Source organism: Callithrix jacchus, chromosome 19, assembly GCF_049354715.1.
Source record: "Callithrix jacchus isolate 240 chromosome 19, calJac240_pri, whole genome shotgun sequence".
NCBI lineage: Eukaryota > Metazoa > Chordata > Mammalia > Primates > Cebidae > Callithrix > Callithrix jacchus.
Genome location: NC_133520.1, coordinates 37105665 through 37126133, shown reverse-complemented (window position 1 = coordinate 37126133; position 20469 = coordinate 37105665). Strand labels below are relative to the sequence as shown.

The window sequence follows — 20469 nt, the reverse complement described above, 5'->3', positions numbered from 1 at the left end:
AATAAGTCCATTAGCCAATACTTGCTCCTCTGCCCTCTCTCCTCCATGTTTGTAAACACTACCCCACATCACACCCTTGTCTTTCCTTATCCAGCAGCCTGGAAGCATCCTCCTACTCTGACTGGTCCCCGCTGGGTGTCTTCTTTTCTTTCTGGTCCAGATCATGGCTACTGTGGAGTATACAGCTCCTAAGAAATAGGGTGGAATGGACAAAGCACAGATTTTCAGTTTGGGACCTTGGGCTTCCCTGAACGAGGAGGACAGGAACGGCGGAAGGCTGCTCATTGCCCAGTGAGTAACTTATGAGCCATCTGGATGGGAGTGTCAGTTGCTTTGTGTTAGCAGCTGCAAAGACTGCTGATCACAGCCCCCAGTACCTGTGTGTGGTACACACATAGGATCAGACACCCCTTGTAGAGCACGTCCCTAGCCAGATGCTTTGCTGAGAATTATGCATGTTTCCTTCAATCTTCACAGGATCCACAAGGTAGATTTGTCATTATTCCTATTGCAGGGATGGGGCTATGGGAGATTGAATGAGTTGTCCAAAGTCATACAGATAGTGAGTGCAGAACAAGGACTTGGGCCTTCATCTCTCTCTTAAGTCTGGGCTTTTAACAACTGTCCAATACCGCAGTACCCTGAGGGCCCAGCATCCTAGAGCTGGAGGGGCTTCAGTGTTTCTCAAACCTGGCTGCAAGTTAGAATCACCTAGAGAGCTTGAAAGGCATTTGAATGTCTCTGCCCATCTGCCAGCCAATAATTCTCTGGGTGAGGCCTGGTCTTGGTATATAATATGTTATATTCTCCAAGTAATTCTGAGAGGAAGCCTGAGTAAGAGCCATTAGAATCTAATATCTTTAATTATAAATAATGAAACTGAGGCTGAGAGAGGATCTTGCCCAAGTTTGCAATTCTACCGAGTAGAAGAGCAGAGCTACATCAAGTCCATACACATACCCCGGTGTAGTCACAGGTGCTGTGGGCAGGTGCTGATTAAAAGCCCTTAGGTGGTGTTGATTCCAGACAGGAGGCCAGACACACCCATTCTCCCTCCCCGCTCAAACCAGGAGACGCTTATTTCTCCATACTCAGCCCTCAAATGCCAATTTAAACATTAGAACGCTGAGTTTGTCTGTCTGATAGCCCTTTCAGGGATCATATTTAGAATTTTAAAGTCCTGTGGACACAAAAGCCCTAGCTTGCTCTCTGCCATTCCTTTCCCTCTTCCTTCCCCAGAAGCTCCCGACCTGCCTGACCCACCATGCCGCATGGCTAGGTGACCCTTCAGACCGGTGTATGTCTGTCTCCTCTCAGGGAGGCTAGGCCATGGTCACATGGCCAACTGCATGACAAATCTTGGCCAAAGGTCACAGAGGTTGGACTTAGATCCCAGTAATCCTCAGAGGTCAATGGCCAAATAGAATCACAGAATAGAGGTGATTGTGGTTAGAGAAGGGGGGCGTGGTGATGGGCCAGCCTGTCTGCCAGAGGAATGTTGGGAAATAAGGGAGGGCATGGAGGTGGCAGGAATGAAAAGATTCTTCTCTCTTCTCCAGGAGCCAGCCAGCCATGGGCTAGCATATGGCTCCATCAAGTTGCAGTCTGCACTGGGCTGTACCCCTCAGGAGGGCTGGGCCATTTGGAGGGCACATTGGGAGGCAGGGCAGAAGGAGCTGCAGCCCATGAGGTGGCCCAGGTGCTTGACCTCAGAGCAGGGGATCCCCTTTCTTTGGCAAAGGGGAAGTTGTGTCATCCTCTTGTCATGCCCTCTGCTTCACCTCGTCAGCTCACTGTAATGTTGCCGTCACCTTCTGTCTTCCCATGCCTCCTGTCGTGCTCCTGTCCTCAGCCAGAGCTGCCCCTATTGGTATGAGGGAAGAAACCCTGCTGGTATGTGCTGGAGCCTCTGAGATGGAAGAACTGGAGGCCAGCAATTACACAAGATTGGCTGTCAATATGGAAAACAAATAAGGAGGTAGGGTTTGTTCTAGATGTCTCTACAGCATCAGTGTCACTCCTGGAGCCCCCAGACAGTATCATTGCTCTAAGGGTTGGAACAAGGGCACAAAGAGGAGTTTTTCTGGTTTTTTTTTGTTTTTTTTGAGACAGGGTCTTACCCTGATGCCCAGGCAGGAGTGCAGTGGCCTGATCTCGGCTCGCTGCAACCTCTGCCTCCCAGGTTCAAGTGATACTCCTGCCACAGCCTCCTGAGTAGCTGGGATTATAGGGGCCTGCCACCATGCCTGTCTAATTTTTGTATTTTTAGTAGAGACAGGGTTTCACCATATTGGCCAGGCTGGTCTTGAACTCCTGATCTCTGGTGATCTAACTGCCTTGGCCTCCCAAAATGCTGGGATTACAGGCATGAGCCACCATGCCTGGTCAACGAAAAGGAGTTTTTAGACATTGGGAGACGTGAGGTCCAGAGTCTGGTAGACTCTGGGCCAAGGATTAGCCAGGGTGGACTCCAGGAGTTCAGGCGATGTGCCCCATCTTTGGCCCTGTGTAATAGGAGTATGCGTGCTAGAGCAAATTGGCCTGAGCGCAAATCTTTAGTTACTAGCTGAGACCAAGTTACAGAGAATGTGCCTCATTTTCTTTGTCTGCAAGACAAGGATAATTGTCTATCCCCACAGAGATGTGGTGGGTATTAAGTGAGTGAATACATGCAAAGGGCTCAGAACAGTGCCTGGGCACTGTGAGCACTCAGCAGATATCAGCTGCAGTGATGTTAGGTCGACTGCCCGATTGCTCCCAGCCCTCGGGCTCAAACTGTATGCACAGTTGTCCACTGGGTGAACATTGAGGTTGGGTAGGTGAGGATGGGGAGAGAAGGAAAGGTCTGGAAGAGTCACTCATGGCAGGCAGCTTCTGTCCTGCTTAGTCTCCCCCTTCCTGAGGCTGGGATCTGATCTGTGCCTCTGTAACATAACAAACCTATTTTATCTCCCTGGTGCCTGGGGAGGCACACAGAAGAGTGTGACCTGTTGTCTGAACAGCTGAGCAGCTGTGTTGTAGTGCAGGGCAATGCCAGCTTTAGTCACATGGCAAATCTCCAGTTCCTGGAATCCACCCTGTCCCATAGACAAGGACTCAACCATGATTCACTGTATTCAGGTGTGGCCTGAGCTTGAGTCACCTGGTGCCCCTTCCTCTAAGCCCTGAGAGTCACAGCCTGGACCAGGCTGTCTTATCCCCCCAAACCTCTCTTCTCTGTCCTTTTCTTCTTCCCCTTTCTTCCTTCCTTTGTTCCCTATCCCTTGATCTCCGATTGATCAGATCTTGGATGATCTCCCTAGCAACGTGGATGGTTTGAGCCTGACAGATGGATAATGGAGATAGTAGCTTCTAATGCCACCCCCACACCCTGACAGAAACATTGCCAGGAATGATTGAGAAGCAGGCAAAGAAGGAGATGGCCTTTATCAATATGGTGACATTTCTGTAATTGGAGATAGGTGCCTCAAAGAACACCTCCGCACTCTGGCTGCTAGATGAATTTCCACTATTAGTAATCCATTCCGGTGCCCAAAGGCTGGATTGTCTCCTCTAAGAATGCAACTCCACATAAAAGGCATGGGGGATGCATTGAACTATATCAATGGTTTGTGCTTTAATATGGATCCATTCATTCTGCAAGTATGGAACACCTACTATATGCCAGGCACTTTATTGGAAATAAATGTTGGAAATAGATGCTTGCTTAGCACTGAGACGAAGGATCTTTTAGCAATGCAATTTTTACTTCCTGGACTGCAGGAAGGGTACTCTTGCTAGCCTTCATGCCACAAGAGTAAAATAAACAAAGGAAAACACACAAATTTCTTTCTTACGCATTTGGGGTCATCCTTACCGCTGTGTCTGATCTCCGTTGGCTGGAGCCAGACCTCACAATTTAAGTTAAAACCCAATTGACTAATAACTTAACATTTTTCTAAACAGATAAAAGCAATAGAGAGCTGGGACATGCCTGTGAGCATGTCCAACACAGATATCTTGGTTAACGTACAAGGACATAGAATGTACTATGTGCCTGTAAGCATGGAATGTCTAACAGCTACATAGGATAGGGCTTAACAGAGTTACTAGCACACTTATTCTTTAACAAGAAAGGAAATTTGAAAAAGGAACTTTTCTACTTCCCTCAATTCCCTTCTCTTTTACTTTATAATTTTCCTTTTTAAACTTTTTAAACATGTCTTGGCTTAGTTGTTTTGCCTAAGTTTTTAAAAGAAAAGCTTCTCTTTACACTATTTCCTTATTTAGTTTTACTTCCTGTCTGTCTCTCTCTCTCACACTTTCTCTTACGGTCTTTTCATGTACCTTTTCTTTTTTACTTTTTAACATGTTGCTGGACGGAGTGTGGCTTGCCTTGGGCTGCACTGCCCGTGCTGCTGGTCTTCTCCCTTGCTGGCGCAGGTGCCACACCTGTCTGCCCTTCAAGGTTCCCAGCTGGTGGCCTTGGACGTCTTGCTGCTGCTGCTGCTGCTGCTGCTTTCCGGCCTCTCCCGCCACCTCTGCAGCACCCCTGGCCATGGTCAGCAGCCTCACAGGCGACCTCCACTGCTGCCATCCCTGCACAGGCCACTCACCACTTCTGGTGCCATCTGTACTGCTTCCTTACTCCTGACCCTGGCCCCAGCTGTTGCACTGCCACTCAGAGTGGCCTGGCCCGTGTGTGCCTGTGTCCTCTGCCTCCCTGGGCCCCACCCCAACGAGTGGCTGACCCAGCCACAGGCACTGCTGCAGCCGCGTCAGGGGGCCTCTACTGGGGCTTATCCAGAGCCCTCTCTTGGCTACCTTTTGCCTTTCTTTTTCCAAGGGAGGATTCTAACTATCCCCCCACCCCACCCTTTTGGAGGTCTCTCTCACTCCTCTCTTTACCTTCACTTTGCTCCCTCTGGCCTCTAGACCTATGAAATGATTACAGATTTTGCAGAGAGGAACCACTCACACTGCTCTCTCACATGCACACTTACACATACTTAACCTTTAGAATTCTGACCAAAGCTTGAAGCCTTTCATTTCCCCACATTGCTGAGAGATAAGGTTGATTTATTCCTCGTACCAGGTGGGTCTCAGCTGGAGACCACTCTGGAAGGGAATGTGTCTCTTTGTGGTTGCCAATTTGTTGGAAATAGATTCTCGGTGCCAGAAAGAAAAATTAGCACTGAGACAAAGGATCTTTTAGCAACGCAATTTTTACTTCCTGGACTGCAGGAAGGGTACTCTTGCTAGTCATCATGCCATGAGAGTACAATGAACAAAGGAAAACACACAAATTTATTCCTTACACATTTGAGGTCGTCTTTACTGCTGTGTCTGATCTCCATTGGCTGGAGCCAGACCTCACAATTTAAACTAAAACCTGATTGGCTAATAACTTAAAACTTTTCTAAATAGGTAAAAGCAATGGAGAGCTGTAACATGCCTGTGAGCATGTCCAACACAGATATCTTGGTTAAAGTATAAGGACATAGAATGTACTACGTGCCTGTAAGCATGGCATGTCTAACAGTTACATAGGATAGGACTTAACAAAATTATTAGCACACTTATTCTTTAACAAGAAAGGAAACTTTAGAAAGGAATGTTTCTACTTCCCACACACTTGGAAAACAGTAGTGAATAAAATAGAAATCTCTGACTTCTTGGATATTATATTCTAGTTGGGAGAGACAGAAAATAAATAAGTAGGTAAATTATATAGTTGTTTAGAAGCTGGTAAGTGATGTCCCCCTACCAAGTAAGTAAATAAATAACCACCAAAGTGTATGGTAGGTGGGGTTAAGAGTGCTATTATGGGGGATAGGGATGGGGCAGAGAAGCTGGTTGTAATTTTAATAGTGTGATTAGGGTAGGCCTCATTGAGAAGTTAGGTTCTGAACAAAGACTTTGAAAGAGGTCAGAGAGTTAGCTTTGTAGATATCCAGGGGCAAGAGTGTTCCAGGCAGCAGAAGCAGCTGGAGCCAAAGCTCTAAGCCTGAGCTAAGGCAGGGATAGAGGCTGTTGTAGTACAGTTGAAGAGGCAATGGGAGGTAGGTGGTATAGGGCCTTCTAGACTGAAAAAGCTCTGGCCTTGGCCCTGAGTGGGATAGGGGCATGTGAGGGTTCTGAGCTGGAGGTATATAACCTGCTGTGTTGGGACTTGATCGTATATCAGTGAGGAGCCTGTTGCTGATGTCCCAGGAGGAGACACTCAGGCCAGAAGGGCAGAAGTAGATTGTGATTATTATTGGAAGTGGGAGCTGACAGAATTTGCTGATGGAGGGATGAGGTGCGAGTGACACTGAAGTCCAGGATGACTTCACTAGCCCTTTCCTGAGCACACATTCTAATAAGCCAAGGCTGTAGGGCGGATGAGTGTTCTGATGTGGGAGGATGGGTGTAGGGAGAGAGAAAAGGCATGCGCACAGGGGAAGCTGAGGGGCGCGAGCTACAATACCACTCCCCTTTAATCTTAGACCCCAGTCTGGCCTCAGGCTCTATTTTAGGGTACTTGACTCTGAACAGATTGGGTTCTGAAGTTCCAAAGTGTGCGCCTGGAGCCCTGGCATTCTCGGGGGAGTGGATCAGCATCCCCGAAGAGTGAGGCTGGCTGGGCTGCTCTTGGGGGTCTGCATAAATAGCTTCCTGGACTTTGCCGGGAGTATGTGGGGGAAGGCAAGTACAGCAACTGGCATTTCCCTCCTGTGAAGCCAAACCACTCCAGGACATGCCCAAGCCTGTGAAGTCTGAAACACCAAATGTGTATTTTCCTGGGCTCATGGTCTCAGATAAAGGGTGGAGGAGACGGATTTAAAGGGCCCAGCTATTCATGGTGAGGCCCACCGCACACCTGCCCTGCCTTGTCTCCTCTGAGGATCTGGAGTTGCAACACCTGCTCTCTTCTGCTGAGTTAATTATTAATGAGTTCTTTGTCACATCCTTTGGTGATAGGGAGAGGGTGAATATTTCCTGGGAGATCTGCTCAGGGAGTTAGGAAAGTGGAGAGAAAGAGTCAAGCAGGTGAGAACTCAAAACACAGGGATGTCAGGGGCAACCCTTCTTTGTGGGGGACTTGAGGGAGGTCTCTCTGCTTTTACTGACCCTGACTTGCTGAGTTGAGCTAGATTTCACTGGAATGCCTACAGGGGCCAAGACACTAGCATTTATTGGAGTATCAATTATGCATCTAAACAACTTACTGCCCACTTGCTGATTATACTATTTCTTCTGCCCACCTGAATTTATGCCAAGTTAGAATCTGAGTATTAGAAATGCCCAGTTTAATCTACAAAATTCTATATTTTTCCCTTAAGAGTCTTCAAACCAATTTTTTGGACATAGCCCTCCAATGGTAGAGAAGTTTCTGTTAAGGAGACACTGACAAAGTGGAATAGACAGTTAAGAATCTCCTTTAAATGGAAACTGTGAGGCACGAGCATTCCGAAACGGTACCAGTGCAGGCTCTCCAGGGCCCAGATATGGACTGGGTGACCCTCCGGGCTTCCCTAAAAGCTCTCTGACTCTAACCTGGGGGAAAGAGTGTCCTGTGAGACCAGCCTTTCCATTTGGACCTGCCACTTCCATTTACAGTGGCTGTAAGCCCAGGAGCTCTGAGCAAGGAACCCACAAAAGAAACTGTGTTCTCAGGTCTGGCAGGCGGCCAGGGAAAGTCTGTTTTGACTTTGTTAGTCTAGCTATGCTTCAGCCTTTCGTTCCACCACTTGTGGTCAGGTCTGTTTTCTGGCCCTCCAGGCGGGCATTCCTGCCCAGGGAGGGAGGGGCGAGGAGACTAACCCTCCCCGAAGGTGGGAGAGTGACTCACAGGCAGTTACCTGTCCCTGGGCTCCCTGCCAACCCTGCAGAGGGAGCTGGAGGGGAATGTTTAGAGTTACTCTGCTCATTTCTCTTAAGCTTTCCTTGGATGAGTGGAGCTTGGAATCCTTCCTGATGAAACTTGGCTTTTAAGGATCCAATTCCCGAAGAAGTTGTTTTTTTTTTTTTTTCTTTTTTGCCCTGGGGAGGGGAATGGTGCTTTCCAGGGTCCTGGGTGTTTGGGTCTTCTCATCTTCCAGCCCAGTGACATGTCTGGGCTTTAACTCTCTATATAAGCCCAAATCTTCATGTTCTCTGCGTGTTCTTTTGCCTGGGATGGTCCAGGTCCCTGTTTGCCCTGGGACAATGCCAAGTTCATTGCCTGGCACAAATGCAAGGGCCCTTCCCCACCCTAGGAATCCTGGTCTCTGATGATCACTTACATTTGCCTGGTGCTTTCTGCTTGTGGTGCCCCTTGCAGCCCCCACAGGCAGGCGGGCAATATGGAGCTTACTGCAAGGCCTCTGGAACCGACTGACTGACCCACTTGCCCAGTCCTGTCCCGGGAGTTGGGGGTGAAGTGACGACAGATGGGCGTGACGGCTGCCAGATTCCTGAGACCCGCCCTGCGGTGAGGCTACACCCAACCAGGGAGTCTCCAGAGGTGAGGCTGTTGTTTAAAAACTTGGAGCCAGGAGGGGAGACCCCCACATTCAAGAGGAGCTTTCAGAAGATCTGGAGAAAGAACGGCAGAACCCACAGCGAGGTATGTTACCTGCTTTTACCTGCCTGGTGGGGGCAGGATGCAGGAGGAAGCCTGTGTCTCCAGGTGCCTGGGGCCTGGTTGCAGGGCCTGATTTATTCCTCTTCCTGGGAGCTCCCCTGAATGAGCTCACCTCTAAACGTTAGGTTAAAATGCTACAGTTGGGATTGCTTTTTCACATTTGAAAAGCGCGCCAGTGACTTAGAAGAAAGCAGGTTCAGATCTGGGGTTGAGCACAAAAGGAAGTGAAAAGGGTGGGCTGGCTCAGAATGCCTAGTTCCAGGGAGATTTCCGGTCATGGGTGGGAAAGCTGAGAAAGCACTGGATAAGAGGCAGAGGATGCGTCTCTCTTAGGCCATGATTAGCCGTGGAACATCAGGGCGCATGTTCCCTCCCTGGGCCCATGCCTCTTTTGGGAGAGGGATTGGAAAGAATGATTTTGAAGCATTAGGATCTATAATTTAAAGATGCTAGGAATGTCCTCAGTTCCCCCTCTGCCCCTGCCTTGCCAAGCCCCTAGTCCTCCACCCTAGCCAAAGGAGTTTGTGGCTGTCATTGGAGCAGAGTGAGCATCCCATTCAAGGCAGAGGGGTCATCGCATGACCCAGAATGGGGCATGCTTCCACAAGGCAGGCCTGCCTCTGGGACCCCACAGTGGCTTTTGAGCATCCTTCCCCAGCCTCCCTCAGAATCCCTGCTTTGTGGGGTACCAGCCCCACCCCTCTTGTCAAGCCCCAGCCCATCACTGAAGACATATTGGGTTGTTTCCCTTTCAGATGAAATCCACACTCACTTGTTAAAGACAGCCATGCATCTCTCCCTGTTGTGTCTCAGCTGCCTGCTTCGCCCAGATTTGTGGGCACACAGACTCAAACTCAAAGTGGCCCTGGATGGTATTGGAGGTCATGCCGATGGCAGGAGAAGGCTTGCCTCCAGGCTGTCAGCCACTCTGACTCATTCACTTTGGGTTGGGCTGGGTTGAGACTGCTGGTCTAGCTCCTGAGAAAAGCCAGCCCTCTCTCTTGGGGCAGGAACGAGGCCTTGGACCTTCCTACAACTCTTCTGCAAAGGGCTCAGCCTTTTCCTGCTCCCCATGTTATCCTTATGGCTGTGTGGGGTAGGACAGGGTCCACACTCCTTCCCATCCATTTCAAAGGAGGAAGCTGGAATCTGGGAGGGGATGGGATTTTCCCAGGGCACCCTGTGAGTCACATACTGCTTGAAGCAAGGGTCTAGAGCTCCAGCATTTTCCAAGCTTTTGGCTTACAAATGCATGGGCTGCTCCAAGCGTCCTGATCAGGACCCTCTGTAAAGACTTCTAAAAAAATCTTGAGTCTAGAAACGGAAAAGAAAAGGGGCTAGTGTGCTCTAGGAGTTTGCACTGTTGTACCCAGGTTGCTTTGCTCTGTCCTAGGTAAGGTCCTCTCTGGGGCTCACCCCATTGGCTGAAGATGAGACCACTCTTCCTCTTGTGTTTTGGTAAGTACCCCTTCTCATCCTTCCAGGCCCTGTTATATGGCAGGGAGGTGACAGCCACGGGTAGGAGGAGAGTTTACCAAAGTGTGGGCATCACCTGTCACCTGTAGTCCCTCCAGTTGGGAATACTTGTCTATTGGGGACACTGTGAGATTTCCCCATTCCTTTTGTCCTTTGGGGAAGAAGATTCTCTTCCTCTCTGGAAAGGCTCCCGAATGTCTTCTTATTCTTACCCAAAGGTGGTTTGTGGTTTCCTGAGTGCACTCCACAGTTTCCCATCCGTTCTCAAGCTGGTTCCAGAGCCATTGTGGCTTAAGTTCCTGTTTTCCTGTGGATTGTAGCTGGGCACACACAAAGTGTGGTTGGGGCCGCTTTGAAGATAAAGAAGCAGAACGAATGCAGGCCTTTCTTAATGTTCCACCAATGGCTTAGCAGTCAGCCCTTCTCTGGGCTGCTGACAGAGGCCACGATGCAGGTGGAAAGAGCTGTGGACCTTGTCTTGATGGCCAAGTCTATGTCTCCAGCTTCATTCTAAAAAGCCGTATTTTAGGGTCACTGTGGCTTTTGGTTGCCAGTGTTTCTCTTCCCCTTTTCAAGTTTCAAGTTCTAGAATATGAAATCAATTTTTAAAATCTAACAGTGTCAATACGGTAATCATTACTGCCACCAGCTAGTGGAAGCTTGAGTGAGGGAGAGGATATCTCACTAATGTCGGCTCCCCTAAAGGATACTGGTGTGGCCAGCAAGGCCCCTCTCTTTCTGGACTCCACCATCACGTATTTCTGTGATTTCAGCCTTGCCTGGCCTCCTGCATGCCCAGCAAGCCTGCTCCCGGGGGGCCTGTTATCCGCCTGTTGGGGACCTGCTTGTTGGGAGGACCCGGTTTCTCCAAGCTTCGTCTACCTGTGGACTGACGAAGCCTGAGACCTACTGCACCCAGTATGGCGAGGTAGGCCCTACTTCCAAGAGGAAGGCAGGATGGGAGGGGTGTGTGAGCTGCCACTTGTCCACTGAATACTAAGAATGTACTTGGTGTAGGCCAAGCCCTGTGTACTGTGCAGACTGGGGAATGCAGTAGAAGTATAAGGCCAGATCCTTGCCTCTTAGGAATTTACTGATTGGTTGAGCAAGAGAAAATATACTCAGAATTAATAAAACAGCTCATTTCTCTCTTCTCTTATCTCTCTGAGATAACACAGAGTCTTTTCTCAGCCCTTGCACATGGGCAGGATAGTTTTTCAAGTCTTGGGAGGAGGCAAATTGACAAACACTGGCCCTTTAGGTGTATAGAGCCTCACGTGTCATTCGGTGCTGGGATGTGTGGGCCGAGCTGTCCTCTTGCTGTGGCAGGAACTGAACTGTGCCATGGTTAGCAAGATAGATGAGGAAGTGACTTGAAGTTATCCAGCAGGGTCAGAGGCTCAGGTGATAAGTTGGATCAAATCCAGAAACACAATGCTTTAAGCTCTGGTTAACATTGCCTGGTAGGCAGTTGGCATTTTCAAACAGCTGCTGTATTTTTCTTCCAGGTTGTCTCTGAGTCTTTTTTGTAGGAACTTTGGGTTTTTTTTTGTTTGTTTGTTTGCCCTCAACGGGGTGGAATCTTTCTTTACTAATGTTTAAATCACTCATTGTTTCCTTGTCTCCCAGCTTCCTTATTTGGCCATTTTGCTTGTACAAGGGAATGGATAAGGAGTGTTTGCCCCAAGTCTCTGCAGCCTTTGGGGAAAGAGACCTGGGTTATCTGTGGTTTCCCCTTTCCAGGCTGCCCTTGTCTTCTGGGCTGTGGAAAGTGGTATCTGCTATGGCCCCTGGGTCTTACTGCCCTTCTATTCCCTGTGTTCTCTAGGCATTTTAGACACAGATGGTACAGGGAAATGACTGGAGCTGCTGAGCAGAGATGGCTGTAGTTTCTGCATCTCACCCACTTGGATGTGGGGAAACCCATTTGACAGGGTTAGGTAAGATGGCCATTCCTAGCCAGGACTCCCCATGGGTCTAGATTACTCCATGAGCATCAGGAGACCTGGCAGTATTTAGCTTTCTAGGCAACAGAGTGATTTTGGCTGCTCCCTTCCCCCATTTTCCCCCAAATTATGAGTCCATGTCTGAAAATTTCAGGGAGACCTCTGTGGATTTCCTCTCTCAGTCTGACCTGCATTTTGGGAGGGGAGGCAAGGAGAGGTCAGAGGCCTCTGTGTTGGGATGCACCCTCGATCCCAGCCCTGTCTGAAAAGTCCCTTCTCCTCCAGGCCTGGGGCTTTTGGCTTCACACTGGCCTGCCCTCTGCCTCTTCAGATGCCCCAGGGAGTCAACTGTCTCCCCTGCTCTTAAGCAGCCCCTTGAGAGCAAAACAGGGGACTTGCAGAACAGAAGTCTAGACTTTTGCAACTCTGGGGTTGGATAAATCTCAGCTATTTTTCTGCTGTGAAAGTTGAGAAGCACTAGCTCTTTTTTCCTTTTTTTCTAAGGGGGAATAAATTCAGCCTTTTGGAAAGAATAGAGGATGGCAGGTAGCATCTTGAGGGTAGTGTGTAGTTTCGGGTCTGCCACTGACTTGAGGTGTGACCTTGGGCAAGAGATTACCCCTGTCTAAGCCTTGCTATCCTATTCTGTAAGTGAGTATTAGATGAGATGGTCTTTAGGGTCCCTCCTTTTCCCCAACGTTCTTTGGCAATGAGCCAACAGCTGACAGTCAGCATCTCTCCCCTGTCTTCTACGTCTCTGTCTTGTTTCATTTCTCCTTCCCTCACTACTACTTGCCTACCTTTGCAAGAGGCCATGAGTTCCAGCAATGAAGATATATATTAAAGGCATAGAGACTTTCTTGTTGTCCTCTGGACAGATGTACCCTGAACACTCTCTGGGTGCAGTAGTGGCTGCATGATAAGAATTAGAAATTCAGGTTTTAATTCTGTTGAGTTCCAGTTTCAGTTTTTAAGTTTGTTATTGAATGATACTGATGGCAACTATAAGTTGTTAAGCATATCATATGTGTCCTCGGCATCGTACTAAGAATTTTATATAAATTATCTCATATAATTCTTATAACACCCCACGAAGTGGCTCTTGTTTTCCCTGTGAGCTATTGGGAGGGTTTGGGTGAGGGCTGGAACTTCAGACTTCCATGAGAAACACATTGTGTGTTGAGTTTTCCGAGTGGTTAGAGATGGGGGCGTACTGGACGGCCACAGCTGGAAATGAGGTTGGCCAGATGTGATGCTGTATTCCACTGCCTCTCCCTTCAGCCTTCCCCTCTCTACCAGTTCCCACTCCCACAGTCACACCTCCCTGAAGCCAAGGCCTCTGTTAGTGCCTCTGTTCTATCTCCATGCAGGGATGACACGGTGAGTCCTGAGCCTAGTACAGATGTGCCATGAATGCAAGGGCAATGGGGTGGGGATTTGTGACCCCTGGACATTTCTGCCTTACTCACTCCACTCCCACCCGCAATTCCAACCAACTAACAGAGGGCGACTCAGCAGAATGGAATTGCAGGAGCAGTGGAGATTCCTTCCATTCCAAAATTGTCTCTCCTACTTCCCTACCTCCAAGCATGGCTTTTTGTGTGCGTGGACCCGTCTTAGCCTGTTTGCATGCTACCTCCTCTACCCAATTCGGTCTCAGTTGCTAAATCCCATTGGTCTCAAGGGCTTCTGTAAATTCTGGGTCCATGTTGCAACACTTGCAATGGACATAGATCTTGGCCAGGTTTGCCGTATGGCATCTTCTCTGCCTCCCCAACTTTACCCTTCTGGCCTCGCCTGTCTTGATGACCCATTGGCTGTCCATGGTTGGGACAAGGCTATTCTTTACCAAAATGGCCTGAAGCTGTCGTCCCGTCACCCTGGCCCCTTGTTTTCTTTCTTCAAGCTCCTAGATGGATTCTAGGAAAACTCACTGCACTATTATTCCCTCAATTTCAAGGCATGGATGAAAATGTCTGTGATGCCTCCCTGCCCTCATTTACTTCTGTGCTATCTCTGGGCCTCATTTGAAAAATGGGCTTCAGTGGTTGTCATGAGAACTGTATAAAAGAATGTGTGAAGTGACCACCAGCATGGTGTCAGGCAGATGCTAACCATTCTATCCAGCCCTCCTCCCCTGCCCGCCTCCTGGTGGCTGCGTCTGCCGGCAGAGGCTGCCCCATCTGCGAATCACACTCCTGAGCATTTCTTCCCTGATCAGGACACGTTCACGTACCTCACTAAAATCCACCCATCTCGGGGCTGCCCTCCTCCGTGCCTCCCAGGCTGATCGCTGCCAATCTGACTTAGAGTGAGCTGTTGAAGAATCCACAGACGGGCATGGTTAGTGAAGTCGCCTCAGACTGGGGGTGAAGACTACCTCTTTCTGGTTCTGGTTCTGACACTAATAAAAGGGATGTGACCTCATGAAAGTTACTGCTCTTCTCCAAACTGCCATTTTTCCATGTGTGAAGTGAAGGAGTTGGGTTAGTCAACCTTTGCTGTTTGTTCCACTGTGGCTGCTCAGCTTGTTTCTGAGACAGCTGGGCCGTGTGTGACCCTGAGAGTCCACTGTCCTCTCTCAGGGCGTGTGAAGGCACGGGCTGTGCCATGCCCTTCAGTCATCCCCAGGCTTGCACATCTAAGTATCTGATAAATGTATTCTTGCTGAGAGATGAGTGGTAGGTCATATTGATATGGTGCCATTCCCAAGGGTGTCTGCATTTTAAACAAGGAACTCCATAATGCTTCCTCCAAAACAGTAAATCCCCAGTGGTAGAGCTCTGGAAGCTTTAGAACTGCTTAGAGCTTCTGAGAAATGAGAAAGAAGATATTTTGGGCCGGGCACAGTGCCTCATGCCTGTAATCTCAACACTTTGGGAGGCCAAGGTGGGCAGAACATTTGAGGTCAGAAGTTCAAGACCAGCCTGGCCAACATGGTGAAACTGTATCTCTACTGAAAATACAAAAATTAGCTGGGCATGGTGGTGCATGCCTGTAATCCCAGCTACTTAGGAAGCTGAAGCAGAAGAATCATTTGAACCTGGGAAGCGGAGGTTGCAGTGAGCCGATATCATACCACTGCACTCCAGCCTAGATGACAGAGCAAGACTCCGTCTCCAAAAAAAAAAAAAAAAAGAAAGCAGATATTTTGGCCAGAGGCGGGCTCAAAATCCCTTATTGATTGAGGACACGGATCATAGTACATATATGAACATATCCTCTGCCTACACATTAGTTTTCCTGAAGGTCAAGAAAACAGACAATTGTCAAATGAAGAAAGGCAGTGGCTGTTGGAGAGTGTGTGTCAGTGGGGAGGGGGACAAGGGTGTATTTACATGCATGTGCGCCTGCATGTATTAGAGAGGAGGCACTTCCAACTGGCTACTGCTCCTCAGCTTATTTCCAAGAGATAAAAGTGACAGCTGTTTGGCTTACATAGTTAATTAACCTGAGGAATGTGCTGTGTAAAACTGTTATTAAGGCAGCTTGGTAATTAAGTTTTCCCCCAGAAAGGGAGGGAATGAGGGATAAATCAAGCATTTAGGGGAGCAGACACAACACTGGAGCAGACATTGTTGGGAGCAGAAGTCAGGGATGGAAAGCTTTCCGGCAAAACCCACTGGTTCTTTGTGAGTGTGTGCAAGCCCAGAGATGCTTTTAACCCCACAAGCTGAGGTAGGCTTGTGGGGTTAAAAGCAGAGAGGAGTAATGTGTAATGGGAAGGCCCAAAGACAAACATGGATGGCCTTACAACTTTGCCAGCCCGGCTTCTCACCCCATTGCTTCTGGGGTCCAGGCCTGTGGAAGCTTCTGGGCAATGTCTTGCAGACCTACGTTGCTTCTTTGCCTGGCCATCTCCCCACTGCCTGTGTGGCCATATGAGGGGCTGTAGTCATTGTAGTCATTGCCTCCACTGGCAGAACCTGTAGAGGTCCCAGACGCTAACCAACTTTCTGCACTCGGATCTAGGGGACATCCCTCTTTCTGGAGATGTCTGGGCTGGAGTTGAGGTTGCCTTTCCAGCGGGGTGAAGTGGAAGAAGGGAGTTTCCTGAAAACCAACTCTGAAATCTTCAGCAGTTGCCAAGTGATTGCTGTGTTCCTTGAATGAGAACAGCACTGGCCTGCCAGGGAGGGGAAAAAACAAAAGAACAGCACAGGCAGTTTTGTTGTCAGGCAGGTGGGACAAGAATCTGCTTCATCCCTTGCTGACTTTATGGGCTTGGACACATTTCTTAACTTATCACTTTCCTATTCTGCAAAATGGGGACACCTACCATTTGTAAATGTAATTTAGCTACTCAGAGATTTCGGAAGGATGGAATAAGATAATATATGTACATTACTCAGGACTGAGGCTGGTGCAGTGTAATTTTTGAGTGGGTAGCGCGTATCATCTCTATAATCAGCTTCAGAAAGTGATTTCTGAATTTAGTTTGGATGAAAATAACAGCTATACTGAGTTAAAACTTTGATCAAAATTTCACTTCATGATACAGAAAAAGACAAAGTTGAAAGTATCTTGCATACGGCAGTCCTCCTCCCGCCCAGCGCCTGCAGTAGGCACTGACTTTTGATCATTGTAATATGCATTGACATAGAAACGCTGAGGCTTTTGAACTGTGGTGAGTTCTAGCAGAGGCCTGGCTGACCAAAGGCATTTCAGGCCCCCTTACCCCTGTCCATATTGCTGGAAAATGTGTTTCTCCGGGATAGCATCTGGTGAATGTCTTATTTTTCTCTTGCTTTCCTTGTGTACTTGCTGAGAGTGCCTTTAACTTTGGCTGATATGGCTAGAGTAGGGAAGAATTCTAATAGCATGTTAGAACAAGATGGAACTTGTCTCATCCAACCCTTGCATTTCAACAATAAGTAAGTGGAAGTAGAGGAGATGTACTTTTTTTGAAGGCAGTTAGATTTTCTTTTTGCTTTTGGCCCTGTTTGGTGGCCATGACTCTACTGTAGCTTCTTAGATGAACCCAGATAGCCTCCTGGCTTCCTCATGGGAGGGAACTGGGCCATGCATAACCAGAGCCTGTTTTCCTATTTCCCCCCACAGTGATCTCTGTGATTAGCAAAAGCTCAGAGTTTTTACTTGCGTGTGCTTTCCTTTTCCACCCATCTCCACCATGATTCAGGCCGCTGCTGGGTCTTGCCCTCTTGCTCCTTTGCCCTCCCCTGGCTCTCTGGAAGGGTTTGTCTTCCAGCCAGACTGCTGAGCTTCTAGAAAGCTCTAGGATAAGGGAGAAGACCTAGCCTTTCCAGCTGGAGAACAAGCAGGAGCCAAACTGGCTGGAGGCCTGACAGGCTGAATTGATAATAATACTGCGTCTCTGAGGTAATGCAGCCAGGAGAATGCTGGCCAAATGACCCCAGAGAGGGAGGCAGCTGCAGCAGAGAGCTGCCATAGCTGGGAGAGACAGGGCACATCACACAGGAGGGAGGAAGAGCCTTGCTCAGAATCACCCATCGCTGGGAGAGATGGGGCACATCACACAAGAGGGAGGAAGAGCCTCGCTCAGAATCACCCATCGCTGGGAGAGATGGGGCACATCACACAGGAGGGAGGAAGAGCCTCATGCTCAGAATCACCCATCACTGGGAGAGACGGGGGCACATCACCCAGGAGGGAGGAAGAGCCTCATGCTCAGAGTCACACATGCACATGATGCTTACAAATGTCTACACCCTACATATAAGCATACCAGAATAAAGTAGAAAGGGAAACTGAGGCCCAGAGGGAAAGGATAAATTAGCAGCTTGTCTTCACGTGGGCTTCTGCCATAAGCTGCTCTATTTCAGGCTTCTGTCCTGCTAGCTCGTTGACAGGCAGAACTACTTAAAATACCTGTCTCGCCTATTGGCTTAGCCTGGCTCTGAGGATTGAGATAAATCCCTCCTCTAGCTCTGTTACTATGATAAGCAGCATGTAGTTTGTAAGCCGATGAGGCCATCTGATCCCACCTTCAGGGCCTGCACATGTGGAAGGCAGGAGAAGAAGGCATGGGTGCCCCAGATTATCCTGTGAAGACTGAGAGAGGAGCAGGGCAATCAACCCTGGTCATTTTCAGTGGGTTTTGTTTTATAATACTATCTACTCTCTTGGATATAAAAGTTAGTAGGTATCCAAGGTATAAAAGGTTAAACAGTCTGGGCACAGTGGTTCATGCCTGCAATCCCAGCACTTTGTGAGGCTGAGGTGAGTGGGCCTTTTGAGGTCAGGAGATTGAGACCAGCCTGGCCAACATGGTGAAACCCCGTCTCTACTAAAAATACAAAATTAGCTGGGTGTAGTGGCGTGCGCCTGTAATTCCAGCTACTTTGGAGGCTGAGACGGGAGAATTGCTTGAGCCTGTGAGGCGGAGGGTTGTGGTGAGCAGAGATTGTGCCACTGCACTCCAGTCTGGGTGAGACAGTGAGGTTCTGTCTCAAAAAAATAAAAACATAAAGAAATAAAAAGTTTAAACATAAAAAATAACAAAGAGGGAAAAAAATTATCTATGAATCCACTACCCAGAGATGTCAGGTTGAACTGTAAGCAGTTGCCATTTTTGTAGGTCAAAACGGGTAAATATCAGCAATTTCATGTTTTCACTTAGAATATTGGTATATTTCCTTCCAAATACTTAACATTTCTTTAAATGGAAATACATACATATATAGACACACACACATACATACATATATATTTGAGATTATAATGCATATGCAAGTGTATGTCCAGCTTTTTTTCAAAAACACAATCATTTCTCCATGCAATTAAACTTTTTTCTCTAAACAGTGTTTTTAATAGTTGCATAATATCCTGTCGTTTGGGAGTATCGGGCATTTCCGCAGTCTCCAGCTCCTTGTCCCATGGCCCACAGAAAGAAAGAGGCTTGTTTCTGGCCCTCGCTTGACCAGGGAAGGGCTGGACCAGCTCCCAGCAGAGCTGGGGGGAAGCTCTGGTGACAGGCGGCTGGAAGGCAGCTGGCCCTTGTCTCTCCTCGGGACATGTGCTGAGTGCAGACAGAGGACGGGAGTGGAAAAGTTTGTCCCCGAGAGGCTGGGAAGAGTATAAGAAGGGCATGCTCACTGCCAGGGACCAAAATAGGGGTCTGGAGATGAGTCTGGCTCTAGCAAGCTCCTTCTGTTGCCCAGAAAGGATTATTTTACGTGTTCAAGTATTTCAGCCAGCGACAGGTCTCCAGTTTCTGTGGTAACTGAGCTGGGTCAGCCCGAGAAGCCCCATTTCTTCCCAAAGTGCTCTCTCTGCCTTGGTCTTCCCAATACAAGCTTCAGGGTCCTTTCTTAGGGCTCATCGCATGAGATGGAGACTGCCACCCTTTAGCGTGCTTCCCCACATCTCTCCCACTCAGCTGTTTCTAGTGGAAGTGAGAGGATGAGAGGAGGGAGAAAGAGAGAGAAGAGAGGGACCCTTTCTGATGCTGATAGTGGGGATCAGTCAATAGCAAAGTCATCTTCCTCTTTGGGCCTCAGTATCCTCATCTGTAAATGGGGCTAATACTACTTATCACGTAGGGTAATTGTGAGATTTTAGTAGGTTATTGCATTGACAGTACTCCTCTCACATGGCTGTGCTCCACCACTTGCTACTGATGCTTTATTCCCTCCTCACTCTCCCACCCCTCCTTTCAAACTCCCCTAGTACAGGAAGGGTGTGCCTATTCATAGTGCTAATGCAAATAGTTGGCCTTTACTGAGAATTTGCTATTCATTTATTCAAGAAGTATTTAGTGAGGGCTTACTATGTGCTAGGTATTTTTCTAACCACTGGGCATACAGTAGTGAAGGAAAGCAAATTCCTGCCTTCATGGAGCATACATTCTAGAAGGGAGAGGCAGACAATAGACAAATAAATAAATTCACATAAATGTACAATGTGTCAAGTGGAAATACGTACTATGAAAAAAATACAGCAGGGCAAGAGAATGCACAGTGAGTGGTGGAAGGTGGGGCAATGGGTGCTATTTTATAAAGGGCTCATGTGCCAGCTGTTATTTGAGCCTTAAACATCCAAAGAATTAGTGTGTAATGAAGCATTTTTGGATATGCCACGGGCACCTCCAAGCACTAGGAAGGGTGATAGTTCTCTTCATTTGTAGACTAGGTGAGAGCTGGAAAGTGGTGTGGGAAGTTGAGGCCCAGGGAACCAAGACCCCTGGCTCCCCTCCTTGCTCTTTCCTGTTGCGGGTTGTGCCAGCTTTGGAGAGGGAAGATGGGTGTTGGGCAAGGAGGTTCTATCACTCAAGGCATAGGCCCCACATATCCACTCAGTCTCTCTGGGTCGGTTCTTTGTTCTGGTGAGTGGAGGCTTAGAAGAAAGCAGAGGCACAGGGTGTGTGGAAGGACAGTTTTTCCACCCGGAAGGAAAAACTGTCCTTCCACAGTTTTGTCCAAGCCTTGCATCTATCTGTGGGTGAAACTGGAGATTGGAGGTTCAAACAAGAAACTTGGA

At 48.3% G+C, this 20469-nt stretch overlaps 1 protein-coding gene across 8 annotated transcripts in view; it reads left to right on the top strand.

Moving 5' to 3' along the window:
- LAMB3 (laminin subunit beta 3) overlaps positions 1–20469 on the top strand; it is a 200527-nt gene that overhangs the window by 146135 nt on the left and 33923 nt on the right. For 4 of the 8 annotated variants that reach the window (XM_078357047.1, XM_078357045.1, XM_035280980.3 and 1 more), the window contains 3 exons: positions 8285–8569; positions 9981–10045; positions 10837–10991. In XM_078357047.1, coding sequence (XP_078213173.1) covers positions 10018–10045; positions 10837–10991 — 183 coding nt within the window. In that variant the 5' untranslated portion in view covers positions 8285–8569; positions 9981–10017. Of the gene's footprint in view, positions 1–160; positions 292–1852; positions 1979–8284; positions 8570–9980; positions 10046–10836; positions 10992–20469 lie in introns of all 8 variants that reach the window. The other 4 variants (XM_078357049.1, XM_078357048.1, XM_078357044.1 and 1 more) reach the window with 2 other exon arrangements.